This window comes from Cotesia typhae, unplaced genomic scaffold (genome assembly GCF_013202065.1).
Source record: "Cotesia typhae breed Kobodo isofemale line unplaced genomic scaffold, CoteBio_Ctyphae contig_50, whole genome shotgun sequence".
NCBI lineage: Eukaryota > Metazoa > Arthropoda > Insecta > Hymenoptera > Braconidae > Cotesia > Cotesia typhae.
In genome coordinates this window covers 2,379,253-2,398,611 of record NW_027423758.1, presented here as the reverse complement: position 1 = coordinate 2,398,611, position 19,359 = coordinate 2,379,253, and the positions used below count along the sequence as shown (strand labels likewise).

Below are 19,359 nucleotides of genomic sequence, written 5' to 3'. Positions count from 1 at the left end.
TTCACTTCATCGCATTCTAATCTTTCAATCGCCTAATATTTTTTTTTAATTACTACGCTAGTTATTATCAGTAAATTCATTTAAAAAAATGATATGACAATATAGAAAAGTACATGGAGTATAAAAAAAGCACTAATTTACAAATTATTTTGTAATCTAAAGTACATCTTGAAGATTAAAATCATTTTAACAAATGTTTTTTCGTTTGTTTTTTTTTAATTATTCTATTAATTATTTAATCACGGCTGATTAAGTGGCACGAGTATGGATTTGATGATTAGAGATCGGTGATCTAATTATTCTTAAGTGATATGAAAGTGACATGTGTCTATGTTTACATACATACAATAATAAAGCTTTATTATTTTATTCAATAATTGAATATTAATAATAGTAATAATATTTCGTTATTAATAATTATAAAAAAAGTTCTATCTAAAGCATTAATAATGCTCAATCCTCGTTATCGAGATCGATTTAATAACCACACGTATAAATATTATTAAAAACATTTTAATAATCTAACAATGTATATATCACAATAGTGCCGATAAAATAATCGACAATTTATATCTCCATTTAATTAATTGTTTTCTTTGAAGCCGGTGCTTAATTAAACGAATGACGAGAAACCAGGCAGCGGTGCTCTTGATCGTGCCATGTTGTTCATTATTATTTGACCGCCGTTCAAACTTACTACAGCACTACCTTCTGGCTCTGAGTCAGTGTACGATGAATAATTTCGCACTGGTTTTTGTCTTTTCCATGATTGTCGTAATGAATCATTAACATTTGCGTAATGATTTACAAATGAATGGGGATCTGATTGAACACTTTCATTTTCACTCTCTGAACCCTGAAAAATAATAAAAAATTTATTTGTTAAAAAAATTAAAAAAAAATTTACTATTAATTATTTTATGATACTGAAATTAACAGACAATTGATAATTTTTTTAAAATTGTATTTTTTATCTATTGCAAAAAAATATATATAAACACTAAGCCACAGCAAGTGAGAAAATACATAAATAAATTTATTTAATAAAATGTAAAAACAAATAAAAATGGAAAATTTGATCAAATAGACCGAAAAATGTGAAATTTTTTATTTTTCAATTTTTTTTTTAAATATATAAATTGATAAATAAGAGCCTATTTAATAAGCTTTCAGATTCAGCTTACAAGAATTTAATAACTTATTCAATTCAATAGTAATTGCGCCAAAAACCAATAAAACTGACAATCTTCCCAACTTTGAAACTTTTAAATTGCTGTCGCTTTTAAACTTATTGATCTAGGAAAATATATAGCTATATGAATTAAAGCTTATTTAATAAGCTTTTAGATAAAATTTACGGCAACTTAGTAAGTTATCGCATTCAATAGTTATTGCAGGGAGAGACAGTCAAAAGTTAAAATTAAAAAAAAATTTTAAATTACTGTAATTTCTAAATTAACCGACCAAATTAGCTGAGTTAAAAAATAGCAAAATTTTTGGTAATTATTTACAAGTGGGGTCCACCATTTTAATTTTAATTTTTTTTAAGGACATTTTTTTTTCAAAAATTTTGATATTTTTTTTTTTTTTTTTGAAAAATACATAAAAAAAAATGAAAAATTAAAAAGAAAAGTTGATTGTTACAATTTTAACAAATTTTCGAAAAAATTAAAAAAATTTTTTTAAAATTACGATATTCAATTTTTTTTTCTTTTAATTGTTCGTTTTTTTCCTTTAAAAAAATATATATATATATATATATATATATATATATATATATATATATATATATATATATATATATATATATATATAAAATTAAAAACATCAAAAAAAGATAAAATAGAAATTTTATTCGAAAATATGCGAGCCAAAATTTTTTCCAACTTTTGAAGGTAAAAAAGCTATCAATATCTTCATTTTTTTCTTTCACGATATTTTTTATCACAACCCTTATGATAGTAACTAACTTTACAGTTTAAACTTATTTAAAAAACTAAATTAATTAAATGCATTTACAACTGACTTTCTTTTGAGTTAAAAAACGACGATTCGAGAGTTAAAAATAAAATATTGAATTTTCTTCGAGTTATTAATATAAATACACCGCAATGGGTACCGGGTTACAAACATAAGGGATAAATGAGGCGTAAAAACAAGCAGAATACGAAAAATTAAAAAATATTATGGCCAAAAATAGGGTTGGCCCTATTTGTAAATAATTACCAAAATTTTTTAATTGCATTAATCGGAAAAATGCAATAGTTAAATTTCCATAAAATCTATTAAAAATAAATGTAGCGCTAATTTATTAATTAAAAAAAGTAATCATCTATTTGCTGATATCAGTATCATGTTTTATAAATTAAAAGAATTTACTTGAGAGTCTGTTGAACTAATTTCAGAAGGTTTTTCCGTAACACTGCTATCATCAGGATTCTCATCATATCCTTTAAGACTTTCTTCGTCACTATGATAAGCAACGGAAGCCGGAGAAGGCCTCGGCGGGGATTTGCCGTGTAAAGGTGGGGGTGGTGGGTGCATTGACTTCCTGGCAATAGTACCACGTTTACCCAAAGTCCCACAGCCATTTCCAATACTTAAAGCACCACCGGAAGGACGTGTGCGGTAAAGCGAAAGATCAGACTCTTGACGGTCATCAATATCCATTGCCATTGACTCTTCCAAAGTTTTTTGCGCTTCCTGTTTGTACTTATAGCTTTTGCTCTTGACACACAAAATGGCCACCACCATGATAATAATTACGACAGACGTGGCCGCAAGTGTCACCATGAACCACGTCTGCCGGTAAAACGGTCGATGCTGAAGGTATGCGTACTCGAGATACAGTTTTGAAGGTGTCAAAATTGTTTCTGTTGAGTAAGCGGGATAGCTGATACCGTAGCGGTTGTAAGAGATCACTCGAAAGAGATACGCCGTTGAAGGTAAGAGATTTTGGTACGATATCGTGTAGTCGTCTAGCGGTCCATTGTCACTCTTTCCTATCGTCTGCCACCGAGTGTCATCTGATAAATAAAAAATTCATTATTATCATCAGAATTTTAATTATTTCAAAAATAGATGACCAAATTTCAACAAGTACTGGATTAAATTACAAACTACCTCACACTCTAAAACTAATGTAATTAAAATAAATTTGTTAATACAAGGGAGCCATTTTTTCATGAAAAATTCATGCACTCTTAATTAATTATTTTTTATTTATTTAACAAAAAATTAAATCCAATCGGGGTATTTTTTAATAAACTTACAATGCTGCCAATCTTCCTTGGCTGTCTCAAAAAAAATAACCACATGAGGATATGACATAATCCTCTATTTTTTTTTTTAAATAATATTTATAAATATTTTATTCCAATAAAATATTATTTAGATTGTTTTACATAAATTTCCATAGAAAAAAATTTCACTATACTTCTGACGAGATTTATGAATTGTGAATAGGAAAATTTTGACTTGATGATTTTTTGATCTTTTCTAATCATACTCTAAATAGTTTAAGTATTTTTGAAATAAATTTAAAAATAATAGTGCTATTTTAAAATTATTTACAAATAATTCGATAGACAAATGTGACTGAATAAATTTATAGAACCAAAAAACTATTCAAAACTGCTTCAAAAACTTCACATAAAAAATTGACTATTAAAAAATATATAAAACCACAAGGCACAAATTTTTTTCAAGACCTTTCTGATAACACTAAATTTAATTAAAAATTCCTTTCAAAATATTCATATGCTCGTCACAAAGTCTTCCTTACTCTCTCCATTATTTAAATTATAAATGATTATCGAAAAATTCAAACCCAATTTATGATAAAGATATACCTGTTACAAAATCTTGGGTAAATATTTACAAAAGTGTGGTCAAACATTTCAAATTTTCTTTTTTTGAACGAAATTTCTATTTAATTTTATTGATATATTTTTTTTTTTTTTTTTTGAAAAATACATTAATAAATGAACAATTAAAAAAAAAAAAAAAGTTGATTATTACAATTTTAACAAATTTTACAAATTTTCAAAAAAATTTATAAATTTTTTAGAATTTTGTGATATTCAATTTTTTTTTTTAATTGTTCGTTTTTTTATGTACTTAAAAAAAAATTTTTATATATATGAAAAACATAAAAAAAAAAAAAAAATATAAATTTTATCCAAAAACATGAGAAAAGTTTTTTCCAACTTATGAAGCCAAAAAAGCTATCGAAATCTTTAGTTTTTTCTTTTACGACATTTTTTATCATCAATACGCCGTAAAAACAAGCAGAATTTGAAAATGTTAATTTTTCACCTAGTTATGATCCAAAGTGGGGTTCACCCCACGTGCAAATAATTACCAAATCTTTTTTAGTCTTTTAATTATATAAATTAATTTTTGACTTTTAACCACATTGACATGAACAAATAACGTTTCTCTCGGAATTCGAATTTATTTATAAAAATACTTAAAAAATTTATTATAATAAATAAATTATTGTTGAAAAGCATATGAAATATTATAAAGGCACAAATTTAGGCCAAAACTTTTCCAATGATACTAAATTCAATTAAAAAAACTCATTTAATTATATAAATACGTTGGAGTCAAAATTTTCCTTATTCTCTTAATCATATGAATTTTTAATTTTACTCAGCAATTTCAATCTAAATAAATTTATTAGAATTAAATAAAGAATAAATAATAAACAATTATAATGTTACCTTTTCTACGGATTTCAATGTAGTAACCAAGAATAGGTCCTTTCCCAGAAGCCCCATTTTTCCATTTCAACTCGACACTGGAGACAGTTTTACTGACAGTAAGAGCTGTCGGGACCATTGGAGAGCCTTCTTGAGGACCAGTGGTAATATTGCCTGACACAGGAGGGCCAAAATCAATCGTCAGAGCACGTACCATAAACGTGTAAGTAACTTCTTCTTCAAGCGGCTGAACCAGAAGACTAGTTTCGGTGACTTTTTGCTTTACTTGCTTGCTAAACTTATCATTTTGTTCAGCAGTTTCATAAGTGACCACATAACCGACAATTTCTCCATTGCGAAGTTTTGGCGGGTCCCAAGTCACACGCATACTCGTCATAGTAATTTCAGTGAAGTGAAGATTGCTGGGTGGTCCAGGTAGGTCTTGTTTTGTTCGAACAGTAATCGGCGGCGAGCGCGGACCATCACCCGCAGGATTAAAAGCTAAAACTTGTACTCTGTACTCAGTGTACTTGTCAAGAAAAACTAGACTGTGCTGAAGAGAAGTAGCTGGTACGACTTCGATTTCTTCTTCTTGTTTCTTCTCCAGCACCTGAGGCGAGTTTGTGACCAAGTAAAATATTTTGTACCCAAGCAAGTCACCATTCTGCATGTTTGCTTGCGGTGGTTTCCATTTTAGAAACACTTCTGTCGAGGAAATCGGCTCAGCTATCAGATCCTGAGGTTCTCCAGTGGGTACAGCTTCTCCGACATAGACAGTGACCGGCGGACTTGGCGGGCCGTCTCCTTCGGAATTGAACGGCAGCACAACAATTTCATAATTTCTGTCTTCCATCAAATCGCTTAAAATCATTTTAGTTTGATTGATCCCATGAATTTCTTGTTTCGGCGTGGCTTCAAGCGCTGTCGGAAAGTCTGAAACCGGCTGATAAACGACTCGGTAGCCTCCGGTGTTGTGATCTCCACTCCAGTGGACCTCCTCGATCATGCCCCAGTGAACTTCGATGCTCGTCGTAGTAATTGGAACAACTTTAAGCCCAGTTACTCCCCGCGAAGGGGCCGCAGGAAGCGTTTGAACTTGAGCAGACTCGTCACTCCACTCCGACGGACCAATGTCATTCGTCGCTTGGATCCGGAACTGGTAAAATGTAAACGGTTTTAAATTATTTACAGTGTAGGACGTGAGAGACGGATCAACTCGCTCGGGAATAACTTGAAAGGCTCCAGCATTCTCAGACTTTTGGACAGTGTAATAACGCAGAGGCGCTGATCCATCAGTTCCAGGTGTCCAAGCGAATGTTATCTGCCTGCTCTGTACCTGAGACCTGCTGATCTGGGGCGTCGATGGAGGTTGTGGTCTCTCGCGATTATTTGTCGTCAGCACCAGGGCGAACGCAGTCTTTCCCCAGCCCAGTTTTGTCTGAGCTGTAACTGAGAACATGTAGTGCTTTTCTGACTCCAGACCAGTGGCAGTGAAAGTTCGGGCTTCAGCCTCAACTTCCTTGGAAAATTGTCTTTCTTGGCTGTTATTCAAATAGTACATAACCTTGTAGCCTAAAATCTCGCCATTGGGATCTTCAGGCGTGTCCCAGATGATCCGAGCGCTGGAGAAACTCACATCAGGCAGAGAAACATTTGACGGAGGTCCTGGAACGTCTTCAAAAGTCTGAACTCGAACTGGCGGAGTACTGAGAGCTCCGTCTCCCAGTCTCGTATAAGCCAGCACGTGGATGTGATACTGGACGAATTTTTTCAACTCAGTCAGAGTCGTGGTGAACGTTGTGTTCTTCGGGATGTTTCTAAACTGAAATGAAGAGCGTCCATTTGCGCTGTAGTAAACTTTGTAGCCCTCAATTTGTCCATTCTGATGCTCCACGGGGACTTCGCCCCACTTAACGAGAATTGTCGTCGAGGAGGTTGCGTTAGCTTCGACGTTTGATGGTCCCACTGACGGAACAGACTCGCGAGTCCTCTCGATGGCTTTTGGACTCGGCAAAGAAAATCCGACATCATTGAATGCCTGCATTACAATTTCGTAGAGTGCAAACTCTTCCATATTTTCCAGAACGTAGGAGTTGGCAGTGTGGTCATCGATGGTGATACTCTGAGACTTGTTGGTCCGTACTTCAGTATAAGTAACATTGTAGCCTCGTGGGTTGCCGTACCACTCCAGCTGCTGAAGGGGAATCCACCGTACGCGTAATTCAGTAGCGCTCATCGCGCGAACAGTGACATTCATAGGTGGATGCGAAGGTGGAGCTTGGATAGTTTGGAATTCCTTTGTTGGCTCAGAAGGCTTAGAAGCACCTACGACATTGTTGGCAATCAAACGCAGTTTGTACTGCATGAATGGAGTCAGTCCACTGACAGTAATTGTGCTAGCATCCGGATCAGATACTTGATAAATATTGTACCACGTGGTATTACGTTTTGTTTGCGCTTCAACGGTCCACTTGATGATCGAGGAGTTACCGTCGAAGCCTGGTGTGAACTGGAGAACCACTGAAAACGCATCGATGTTAGAAAGAGCTAATTTCGATGGTGGTTCTGGAAGAACTGGCTCAACGCCTGATTGAATTGTAGCAACTCGCGGCTTTCCCGGGCCTTTCGATGTCCAGGCAATTACTTCAAATTTGTAATGCGTAGTTGGCTGAAGTTGCTCTACTTTACTCGACAAGACATCTGCAGTGAAATTCAAAACTCGCGTTGACTCCGGCAAGTCTTTTATCATGTATTTTAGCTGATAATTCATCAGCACTCCGTTTATTTCACTCGGCGGACTCCATTTTACAGTCAATGCGCGATCGCTGATATCATCGAATTGTAGATGTTCAATTTCGTTCGGTACATCTTCGCTGGTTCTCACTTCGATTGGATTGCTTCGCTGGCCATCACCCGGGTCGGTGAAGCAGAGAACCGTGATATTGTAGAGAGTGTACTTTTTTAACCCACTTATAATAGCCGATTGCTCAGCAAGCGGGTCGAAAAGACTCGGTGGTACTTTCATGGCTTTGAATTCATTTTCTTCGCTGAAATTTCCTCCCGTCCAAGCTTGTAACTTGTACCCTTGGTTGATGCCGTTTATTTTCTGGGGATTTGGCGGTTTCCACCAGACTTGGACTGCCGTTGAATTTATCGCTTTAACTCTAACATTAGTCGGTGGAGCTTCAGGAACTCCTTCTTTCGTCTTGATGATCAATCCCTCTGTAAAGACACCGACGCCTTTGTCATTATACGCAGCAACTTGTACAAGATAATCCTTCCAGGTGATTAAATCAGACAGCAAATAATTTTTTTGAGCTTCATTGGTGATATTTTGAATTATCCAGGGACTCTGATTGTAGTAACCGTGAAGGCGGTACCTCAAAATGTAACCGAGGATGTGGCCGTTGCAGTGCTCGTCTAACGGCGGCTGCCATTGAGTAATAATTTCGGAGTCAGATCTAGCTGACCCGACGAATCCAACGGGTGGTCCTGATGGCGGTTCTTGAGGAAGAATCACAACATTACTCGGCTCAGAAGGAGGTCCCTCGCCAACGAGATTGACAGCTGTAACCCGAAATTGATAAGCAGCAGCCGCTTTCAACTCTTCTAAAAGACACCAGCGAACTTCAGAAGACACATTGTCATTCTCCACGACCCAGTTTGACAGAGAATCGGCTATGGGTCCAGTTTCTGGTACCACTCGACGTTCAACTACAAATTTTTTGATCTGGCTGTTGCCGTCAAAACCTGGAACCCAAGTAACGTTGACAGATCGCGGGGAAATACTCTCTACGCGTTCCGCAACTACCTTCATTGGAGCGAAGGGAAGCTCTATCACGCTCAGCCTTGCACTGCGTGTCTCATTGCCACCTGGAGACAGCACAGAACAGGTGTAATCGCCGACGTCAGATGCGCGGACTGCGCCGATCTCCAATGTCCCGTCATGCCGCATTTTTATCCGAGAACTAGCTCGATTTATCAACTGGGAGTTGTAAAACCAGTCGATGTCATACGGGACACTTGGGTCATTCAAGACTTTGCATTCAAGCTTTGCTGTGTGTCCCAAAAGTACTGATGTGTCGCTCGGAGGTCGGATGATTTGTGTTCGAACGTGAACTGACAGATAACCTGAGCCATTGACCGAGCCCGCATCGTTTGAACGTACACAAGTATACTTTCCTGCGTCATTCACGTTCACTGCTAAGATTGAAAGGTCCCCTGTATCGAGCAGTTGAACACGACCGGCTATTTCCACTGGTGTTGTATCTGAAAATAATTTATTTTAATTATTTAATCATTTAATTGTAAACATTTTTTTAGATTAAATATTTGAAAAATTTTTTTCATATTTAAATAAATATATGAGATATTTTTATATGAAATTTTGATATATTAATTACTATACCCAGAAAAATCATTATTTTTTATAGTAATTAATTAATCTATATTATTAAAAAAAATAAGCAAAATTTTGTGGCCAGTGTTAATTGAAAAATGGCCTTATATCTTGTGAAATATTGACATTTTGAAAGATATAAGCTCATCCCGATGTTACACTCATCGAGACCTTTCATTTGAGTACTCACATGCACTTTTCATATATTTTATAAATATCATATATATGAAATATATTAAATATATAAAATATATAAAAAATACATGTGGGTACTTAAATTAAAGCTCTTGATGAGTGTAACATCGGGATGAGCTTATATCTTTAAAAACTTCAATATTTAAAAAAATACCGTGCAATTTAACAAAAGTCATTACTTAATAAAGCAAAATTTTATTTATTTATAGTTAACAAGTCACGGCAGTCACATAGTGACTGCAAGTTTGCTAATTATTATATAAAAATAATTTTTTGACCACCTTTGAATTTTTTTTAGCCAATTTAAATTAATCTATAAGATCTTTTTAAACAATAAAAATATTTTACCATTAAAAATCCAAGTTGTATTAGGAATCGGGGCGCCAACAGCTCTGCAGACAATTGTCACATCTTTACCATCCAAAACAGTTATATTCTTTGGACCAGTCTCCATAATTGGCGTCGAAGCTGTAATTGAAAAAAATAAAAAAATTAAATTCAATAAAAAATTTAACTTGTCAATCTCATGCGTGAATATCTAAAGTGTATTTAATTGATTGAAATAAAAAATAAAAAACAAAAAAAAAAAACAGATGCGTCCCATAAATTCCTTGTAAAAAAAAGTCGGTATCTAATATCACGACTCAGCATTCCTTGACTCGTAACTACTGCACTTAATAATTTATAAAAAAAATGGATTAAGGAATTGGAACATAGTGATTTCGATGACAATGCACACAACACAAGTGATAATGAGTTGGATAAAATGAAAATGTAAACAAGCAATGATAAAAAAAAAGGTGTTGCACGTCAAGCTGTGCCTAGTGATTGTAAATATATAGAACAAACTAAAAAATAAAAAATAAATGTTTGTTTCTGTTGATTATCTACAGAACGTGTCGTAACTAAGTAAAAAAAAAAAAAAAAAAAAAAAAAGCTTTATCTCTCGTTGAATCGAGTATGCCATGGATTTTTTTTATCATCTTCGTATTTTAAATCTTACTCTCTGGGTAATGAGTGAATTCAAAGCGCCGGTCGGACTGTCGTACCCTGACTACTCGGTAGCCTGCAGCCCATCTGGGCACTCTCTTCACAAAGTTCATTCCGGATTCACTTGCTGTTTAGCCGATTACATACAAAAATACACAGATCAGTCGTATAAATTACGCGTTACTTTTAGCAACTAATTAACTTTGTTTAATTAATTAATTGATAATTAAAATTAAAATAAAAAGATAATAAAATTAAATACTAACTCTTGACTTTTAGCCAAGTGTAACTAGAAGATTCACCCGCATCGTTTGACGCCAGACATTGAAACATTCCTGCGTAATCCATCGTTAGGCGATCGATAACCAGCGAGCCATCTTCTTTCACATCAAACCTTAAATTAATTAAATAAAAATAATTAGTAGTTTAATTAGATAATTTAATGATTAAAGAGATGCAAGACTTACTTGGTTCCAATGAAAGAATCAACTGGCTCGGCGTTGTGGTACCAACTAATCTTAGGCATAGGAACGCCTACAACTTCGCAAGGAATCGTAACAGCGGATCCGTAGTCACCGTGTGTCTCCCGTTTCAATTCGTTGGCAAACGTAGGCTTTTCGAAGACGTCAACTCTGGCACTGGCGTTAATCATCGGGTATCCTCCACTGCGAAGCGTTACATGACATGTGTAGACTCCTGTGTATGTTAGATTAGCTGAAATTAGCTCCAGGGTTCTGTTCCACAAGTCATTGAAGCTGTATGAGATACGGGCATTTTCTATTGGTACGCCGTCTTTTGTCCAGAGGATTCTGAGCTCGTGTAATGATCTTCAATAAAAAATTCATTTATTATCATTTGAGTGAAGAAGTAAACAACAGCTAGTAGATTGGGTGTGATGATAGATGGAGAGATAAATGAGTTGTTTTGAATTTAGAGCCTAAGCTCGCTCAAGAATATTATTAGAAGTATATAATAACACTAAATGTAGACAGTAAACAATGTAATATGAAATTTCATTAATGTAATGTAAATAATGAGCAGAATAAAAATTAAGCTACATAAAAAATGTAGTGAAAGAAAAAAATAAAGATTTCGATAGATTTTTTGCCTTCAAAAGGTGGAAAAAATTTTGGCTCTTATGTTTTTGGATAAAATTTTTATTTTATATTTTTTTGATATATATTTTTTTTTAAGTACATAAAAAACGAACAATTAAAAAAAAAAGTTAAATATTAGTTTTCTAAAAAATTGATAAATTTTTTTGAAAATTTTTAAAATTTGTTAAAATTGTGATCATCAACTTTTTTTTTAATTGTTAATTTTTTTGTGTATTTTTAAAAAAAAAATATTTCAATAAAATCATTTAAAAATTTCGTTCAAAAAAATTTATTGCAGGGAGAGACAGTAAAAAGATAAAATTTTTGAAAATTTTAAGTTGCTGTAATTTCTAAATTAACTGACCAACTTAGCAGAGTTAAGAAATAGCAAAATTTTTAGTAATTATTTACAAGTTGGGTTTACCATTTTAATTTTAATTTTTTTTTTTATATTTTTGATTTATATTTTTTTGAAAAGTACATAAAAAAACGAACAATTAAGAAAAAAAAAGTTGAGTATCACAGTTTTCTAAAAAATTTATAAATTTTTTTGAAAACTTGTAAAATTTGTTAAAATTGTAATAATCAACTTTTTTTTTTTTTTAATTGTTCGTGTATTTTATGTATTTTTCAAAAAAAAGTGCATCAAAATTTTCAAAAAAAAATTTAATTCAAAAAAATGAAAATTAAAATGGTGGATCTCACTAATAAATATTTACCAAAATTTTTTTTTGAAAATCTTAAGAAATTTTATTTCTTAGCTGAAGAAATAAAAATTTTTCTCCCAGTAACTTTTTTGTTAAAAAAAAATGATCTAGATTTGGGAAAAAAAATTTTTGAATTAAAATTCGCGAGTTGTTTTTTCTCAAATCAAAAGAATTTTTATTTGCTCAGCTGAGAAATAAAATTGCTTAACATTTTCAAAAAATTGATTTTTTATCACAACATTGCTAATTTTTTTCAAAATAAATATTTTCTCTTAATGTAGATAAGCAAGTAACAGTAGTGAAAAAATCAATCAGTATTCTCGATGAAATAAGTGAAACAAGTCCTACAAAACTCGGTAAAATTATCAATCGCTGTAAGCTTGGCTGGGAAGAAATTTCGTACACGAATCCCACGAATTAAAAATAATTGCTCAAAAATATTGCAATTAGATCTCGGCAAATGCAAGTAATCGCCGTACATCACCTCTAAAAATTCTAGCCTTGAGCCAAACAGCTGTCGATAATTCAACCGAATTTCTTTGAAAACAGACAGGCAATAGTCTCTCTTCTTGCTGTAAATTTAAGCCATTTAAATTTTTTGGCAAATATTTTAAATCGATTATGATTTGATAAAAATTGATATAAATTGAAACTGATACGTACCTAGCGTTTGCAATACAATCGAGATAAGTGACTGGTTGATCTCTGACTATCTGTGTATCATTTGGAGCGATAATAATCGTAGGTGCGACTTCAACACTCGGATCTCCAATCACCTCTAGTTTGAAGTAAGGACTGTACTCTTCTTTGCCTATTTGTGTGTTCATAGCCCGAGCTCTGCAATTAAAATAATTAAAATCTATGTTATTTGAGATTAAATACATATGACACTATTTAAAAGTATTATTAATTTAATTTTCTTGTCTTTATAAAATAATGATAATTTTTATGCTGTAAAAAATTCTTGACATACTTAATCATTCGTTTTCGGATTCTTGATAATATGAAACCATTTTTAATAACATATTTTCATTTAAAATATAAAATAAGTTTATTTTTTCGAAACTTTCTTTTGTCAAAGAAATGAACCAAGTGTTCTCGTTATTTAGTTCATATTCTTGAATGAATTCAATTATTGAATAGGAATAATAAATAAAATTTCAGTTTTCGATTCTACAATACGAAAGAATGCATGCGTCATAAGTCATATTCGTTTTCTATGCATATGGGTCCGTTATTTTTCCAAGTACTTATGAGTTATCTATATATGTGTTCATGTTTGTACTTTTATTTTTATTTAAAAATTTTTTTAGTATCTATCAATTATTTTTAATAATTTCTTCTGTTTTTATTATTGTACAAAATTAGCTAATTTTAGTATTGTAATTTTTTATAAATGAAAAAATTATTAGTAATCACGGCTTCAAAATACTAAGTAGGCGAACACATATTTTTAATTTAAAATTTATCATAAATAAAATTTGAAATAAAATTTGATAATTTTTTAGTTTTAAAGTCGCCTGATTTTTTACAAAAAAAAATAAAAATTTGACAAATCTATTTTTCAAGATTATTATATTTTACGGCGGATTTACGAAAATTTATAAAAATTAATTTTTTAATTAGTTATAAAAAATAAAGCTCTTAATGTTAAACAAAAATATGTTAATGAAATATATATTCACATAATTTTAACTATTTGCCGTATTTTTTTCTATATCTTACGTACAAAAACATTAAGTTAGAAAAATTGCAATTTTTTCCTTTTTTAATCATTATTTTATACAAAATTTTTTTAATAAAAAAATTGCTGTTTTTTAAAACTTTTTTTTTCTAAATTATTCTGATTTTTATGAATTTTCATTAAAAAAATGTGATCATCCCCAACAAATTCTAAATATAATTTGGTAATTATTTACAAGTGGGGCCAACCTATGCCAGGCCATGTTAAATTTTTTTTTTATCTAATTAACCAATTTTTTTTTTGGACCTTTCAAAAAAAAAAAAGTATATCAAAAACATCAAAAAAAAAAAAAAAAATTTTATCAAAAAATATGAAAGCCAAAATTTTTTCCAATTTTTAAAGGCAAAAAAGCTTTCGAAATCTTTATTTTTTCCTTTCGCGACATTTTTTATCATAAATGCACCGTAAAAACAAGCAGAATTAAAAAAAAATTTGAAAATATTAATTTTTCACCTACGTATGGCCCAAAATGGTTTTGACCTCACTTGTAAATAATTACCTACAATTTTAATAGATTGAAGTACTGTGAACAGTATTTTTAAAAAAATTACAAAAAGAAAATAATACTTATTTAAAATTAAAAATAAAATATTTGAGCAATTAACGTTCTAATTAAAAAATTCAGCATACTTTTAATGACAACTCTCAAGCAACCATAAAATATTTATGCGACTTTTAAAGAAGCCCATGTATAGCCTTGTTGAATCAAAACTCTTGAGAGAAGAGCGTCTTACGTTTCGTTACGGTCTCATTTTCTTACCTATACAAGTTTTCATCATTGTCGCCGGCATTCAAGATGAGAAGTCGGCGTTGACTCGTTGCATATTTAATACCATAAGGTACTGGCCCGTCTGGCGTTGACCAGGTGACGTCGGGTGTTGGATGACTCTCGATAGGAGGTAGCTCTAGAATAGCTGCTTCACCGTAACCGACACTTATTACCTTTTCTTCTTGGTCCTTAAATACTCCCATATCTGTAAGTTGCAATTTATTATTATAAATTACACAAATTCTTGTACTTATTATTATTAAAAACTATTAAATAATTAAATACTTCAACAAAATCATCATAAATTTATAACTTAGCTTCTGTAATAACAGGAAGCGGCGGCTAACTGATACTTATATAAAAAGCAAACTAAAACTAAATTTAAAACTAAATAAAAATATAAGTAATAAATAAGTGCTTACATGCTACCGAGAAGGTAACGCGTTCGCTGAAAATTGAACCGACTTCATTGCTGGCGACGCAGTAATAAACTCCAGCATCTTTCTTATTCACATTATGAATTCTGAAAATCGACTCTGATGTGAACTCATTGCTCAATGCGACGCCGTCTTTGAACCATCTGTATTTTGGCGGAGGATATCCTGCAAAAAAAAAAACCTTGATTATTATCGAATTTTATTTATTTATTTAAAAATAAATAAATAACTTTTTCTTATCAAATTACACCACTATCTTCTTCTATCCTCATAAAAGCTATCTCCGTCACTTGACGACTTTCAGAAATTCTATGGCTTCATTCACCCTCAGTCATTCGATCCAATCGTTTGTCTCGATTCTTCTCTGGCATTTTCGTGCTACTGTATACTTATATATACTGCAGATTACACATCAATAACGTATAATCTCGCTTATTGAATAAATAAAGGATCGCTTTGTATTTAAATATTTTATTTAAATTTATTCTTAACACTCAACAAAATTTTTTTATACTTGTATTATTAATCAAATATTTTATTCAAAAAATATTTTACCACGTCCAATAACTTTAAAATTACGTTAAGTAAAATCTATATAAATAAAAATAAAATGCCGCATGTATGTCCACGCATCACTTGAGAACGGCTGGACCGATTGAGCTAAATTTTTTTTTGTTGTTTTCAGAATTTTTAGCAGAAGGTTTGTATGTAAAAAAATTTTTAAAAAATCCTCCCTCAACGGGGATTGCGGGGGCGTTAACAATGAATAATTCTCGTTTGTAAACTATAGCTTCTATAGCTCCCAAATTTGGTAGAAATCTTCCGTAAGAGATATATAAATAATCTATGAACGAATTTTACGATAGCTCGCTCCACAGGGGGGTTGCGGGGCTGGATATTAACAATGAAAATTTTTAAATTTCAAATTGTAGATCCTCTAAACGGCAAATTTAGGTGAAGTCTTCTATATGTGATGCGGAAATGATCTAAGAGCGGATTTTACAACAATCCACCCCCAATAAGGATTGCGGAGGTGGGTGTTAGAATATTAAATTTTCATTTCCACACTGTAACTTCTACTACAGACTTGAAATTTGGTAGGAATCTTTTATTTGACGATGAATAATGCAAAATTTATTACTTATGATTTTATTAATTTTAGTTATTGCTCTAGATTAATTATTATTGTATTGAACTTATTGTTCGAACTTAAAAATTAATTGATCATTATAATAAAATAAAAAATTATAACAAAAACTTTAGTCATTTTGACTGAGGCTCAGCGAAGCCGACCCTCAAGATTTGTCAAGATTTAAAATTTTTTTGGATGCCTCAGAGATTTAGTAAATCCAAGAAATACATGATATTCCAACGTAACATCTTAACCCCAGAATGAAAAACTTGCTCATGTTTTTTTCATGAGTCGGGCATGTTTTTTTTAAATTATTATTATTTATTTTTAAGATTTTTCCCAGCAAAGAAAAATTAAGAAATTGATTATTGCAATTTTGCTTAAATATTTTTTAGTGATAATTTATTTGTTTAAATAAAAAATTATCCACTCATTTAAGTTTCCCAAATTAATAATGAAAAATGTTTTAAATTTATTTTAAGAAAATCAAAGCACAACCCAAAATATACTTTTGAAATATTAGCAGCTGAATTTTCTCAATTTTTTTCCCCTCTTAAATCTAGAAGAAATATTGAACGTCTTTTTTGATGTTTTTTACTGCGGAGAAAAGAAAATAATGGTCTAAAATTACTTCTAACTGATTAAATAAGTCGAATAAGTAATCTTCAAAGTATTTGATTCTAATTATTATTAAGAACCCTCATAAATTTGTTGTTATATAGTTTGTAAGTATTGATTAACGATAGAAATAAATTATAAAGTACTTAGTTCTATTTTTTGAGAAATCTATGACCTTTTATCATGCGACTATTAAATTAATTGGTTTTTATAGTTTTTATCTATTATTTACCTACTGTCTTAAAAATTTCAAATAATTAATTGATTAATGAATTTAGAGATATGAAGTTAGATTTATCTTTAGATTAGTTTAAAAATTTAATTACTTGTTTTCAAGGAAATTATAATTACTAATTATTATCAATTATCGAATATTGACTACACATAGCCTGCAGTACACTGATAGAAGGATTTGTTTGTATTTAATAAGCTTTATTAACTGTTAATAAATGATTTTTTAACTTCATAGGATTTAATAAATATTTATTAACAGTTAATAAATTATTTTTTAAATACGATTTATTAAATGTTAATAAATATTCGTTAACAGTTAACAAATATTTATTAACAATTAATAAGTAATTTATTAAGTTCAATTTATTGACTGTTAATAAATATTTATTAATGGTTAATGAATGTTTGTTAACTGTTAACAAATATTTATTTAAAATAAAAAGCGAAAATAGCAATTTTCTTTTGACATTTTTTATAACCCTATAGCTGAAATACATTATAATAATTCAATTCACTAAATCAATTAACGTTTTTAATATTTAAAAATATAAAAGATAATTATGAGCTGTGATAGAATTTGATATTTTACAATAAACGTTATTATAATGTAATATAATTAATGCAAATAATTTATGAAGATGATTTTTTTTTATAAACAATCTTCATATCATATGACATTGCAAGCGAAACAAATTCACTCAACAAAATATTTATTGACTGTTAATAAATATCTGTTAACTATTAATAAATACTTATTAACTATTAATAAATGTATTTTCCTTCCAAATAAATATTTATTGAGTGTTAAAAAATATTTGTTAAAATTTAATAAATTAAATAATTGCCTTCAAATAAATTAAATTATTATTAGTTAATAAATCCTTCTATCAGTGTGCAATAAATCTATATATATAGGAGACTTTCTATAGATATTGTCACTCATCACAATATCTCTGGAACTATAAGACCTAGAGACTTGAAATTCGGCAGGAATATTCCTTTCGCCGAGTAGAGGTCAGCTAAAAACGGATTTTACAAAATTCCACCCACAAGGGGAGTTGCGAGGGCGTTAACAATGAAAAATTCCCGGTTTTAAACTATAGCTCCTATCGACTCCAAATTTGGTAGGAATCTTCTGTAAGAGATGTAGAAAAAGTTTATGGGAAAATTTTACGATAGCTCATCTCACAGGGGTTTGCGAAGGTGGGTGTTAACATTAAAAATTTTTTATTTCCAAGCTATAGCTCCTATAGACTCCAAATTCTCATTTCAAATTTTTTTTCTTCGTGTCAATTATTATTCATTTTTGAAAAAAAGCCACGCAAACATTATTATGATTGCACATTGAAAGTTACAATGAATATTAGTTGGAATAATTACATGGATAAAAGGTATATGCTAATTTAGATTTAAAAATACAATTCCATAAAATGCCCAGCGAAGCGGGCGGGTAACAGCTAGTATAATATAATTAATCCAAATAATTTACAAAGATGATTTTTACTTATAAATCCTTCTATCAGTGTGCAATAAATAAATAAATAAAACACTTCTTGGATCTAGATTTGTTCCCAAAGAAGAAAACAATTAAAATGAATGTATTATTGATTCTGCAATTTATTAAAAAAAAAAATTTACTTTTTCTTTATTATTTATTACTTAATTATACTTGGTAAAATTTACATAACTTACCACGCGCTTGACATTGAAGAATCTTATTCCTATTTTCTAGAAGTATATTACTAACACCAGATGGTTGCGTGGTAAATCTTGGCTCTTGTAAGGATTCTAAAACAAAAAAACAAAGTGTCAGGAATAATTTCATGAAAAATGACTACTATTTTTCTTATACAATAACAAGAATAATAATAACATAAAATTTCAATATTTTGAAATGTTTTTCTTCAATCCATCATTTTTTTTTAGATAAAACTTACAACTAGAGGAAGTTATTATTTTTTATCTGGGTTACGTCAGGCAGAAATTTCGAGTTTGAATGTGAACTATTGAAACGCTCAATTCAAAAGATACTTTGATGAACTACGTAATAAAAAAAGTTGGTAATAAAGTAAGATAATCTACGTGGTAGGCGATAGAAGTGCCGGTAGGTGGAGAGGAACGTACGAAGCCGGACAAAGAGTCCATCAATACTAAAAGACTTCGTAAGACCCCTTTGAGGTTTTAATTCTAAAGACAAGCTCAAGGCTGAGTTTCAGGGCAAAACATCAAACATCAAATCACTTGTATTGAACATTGAACTAATCTAATGACACTATTACACTGAGAAAAAAAATTTGCTTAAAAAAAAATTAACAATGTTGTAAGAAAAAA

The 19,359-nt window shown here is 30.7% G+C and overlaps 1 protein-coding gene across 3 annotated transcripts in view; it reads right to left on the bottom strand.

Annotated features, from left to right (window-relative positions):
* Window positions 1-353: 353 nt before the first annotated feature.
* Window positions 354-19,359, bottom strand: part of Sdk (sidekick cell adhesion molecule) — a 35,865-nt gene continuing 16,859 nt past the window's right edge. For 2 of the 3 annotated variants that reach the window (XM_074249828.1, XM_074249829.1), the window contains 10 exons: window positions 18,721-18,816; window positions 15,030-15,209; window positions 14,599-14,812; window positions 12,758-12,931; window positions 10,758-11,117; window positions 10,557-10,684; window positions 9,649-9,768; window positions 4,728-8,975; window positions 2,380-3,026; window positions 354-856 (listed from right to left, as the gene is read on the bottom strand). In XM_074249828.1, coding sequence (XP_074105929.1) covers window positions 614-856; window positions 2,380-3,026; window positions 4,728-8,975; window positions 9,649-9,768; window positions 10,557-10,684; window positions 10,758-11,117; window positions 12,758-12,931; window positions 14,599-14,812; window positions 15,030-15,209; window positions 18,721-18,816 — 6,410 coding nt within the window. In that variant the 3' untranslated portion in view covers window positions 354-613. Of the gene's footprint in view, window positions 857-2,379; window positions 3,027-4,727; window positions 8,976-9,648; window positions 9,769-10,556; window positions 10,685-10,757; window positions 11,118-12,757; window positions 12,932-14,598; window positions 14,813-15,029; window positions 15,210-15,292; window positions 15,487-18,720; window positions 18,817-19,359 lie in introns of those variants that run through there. The other variant, XM_074249830.1, reaches the window with a different exon arrangement.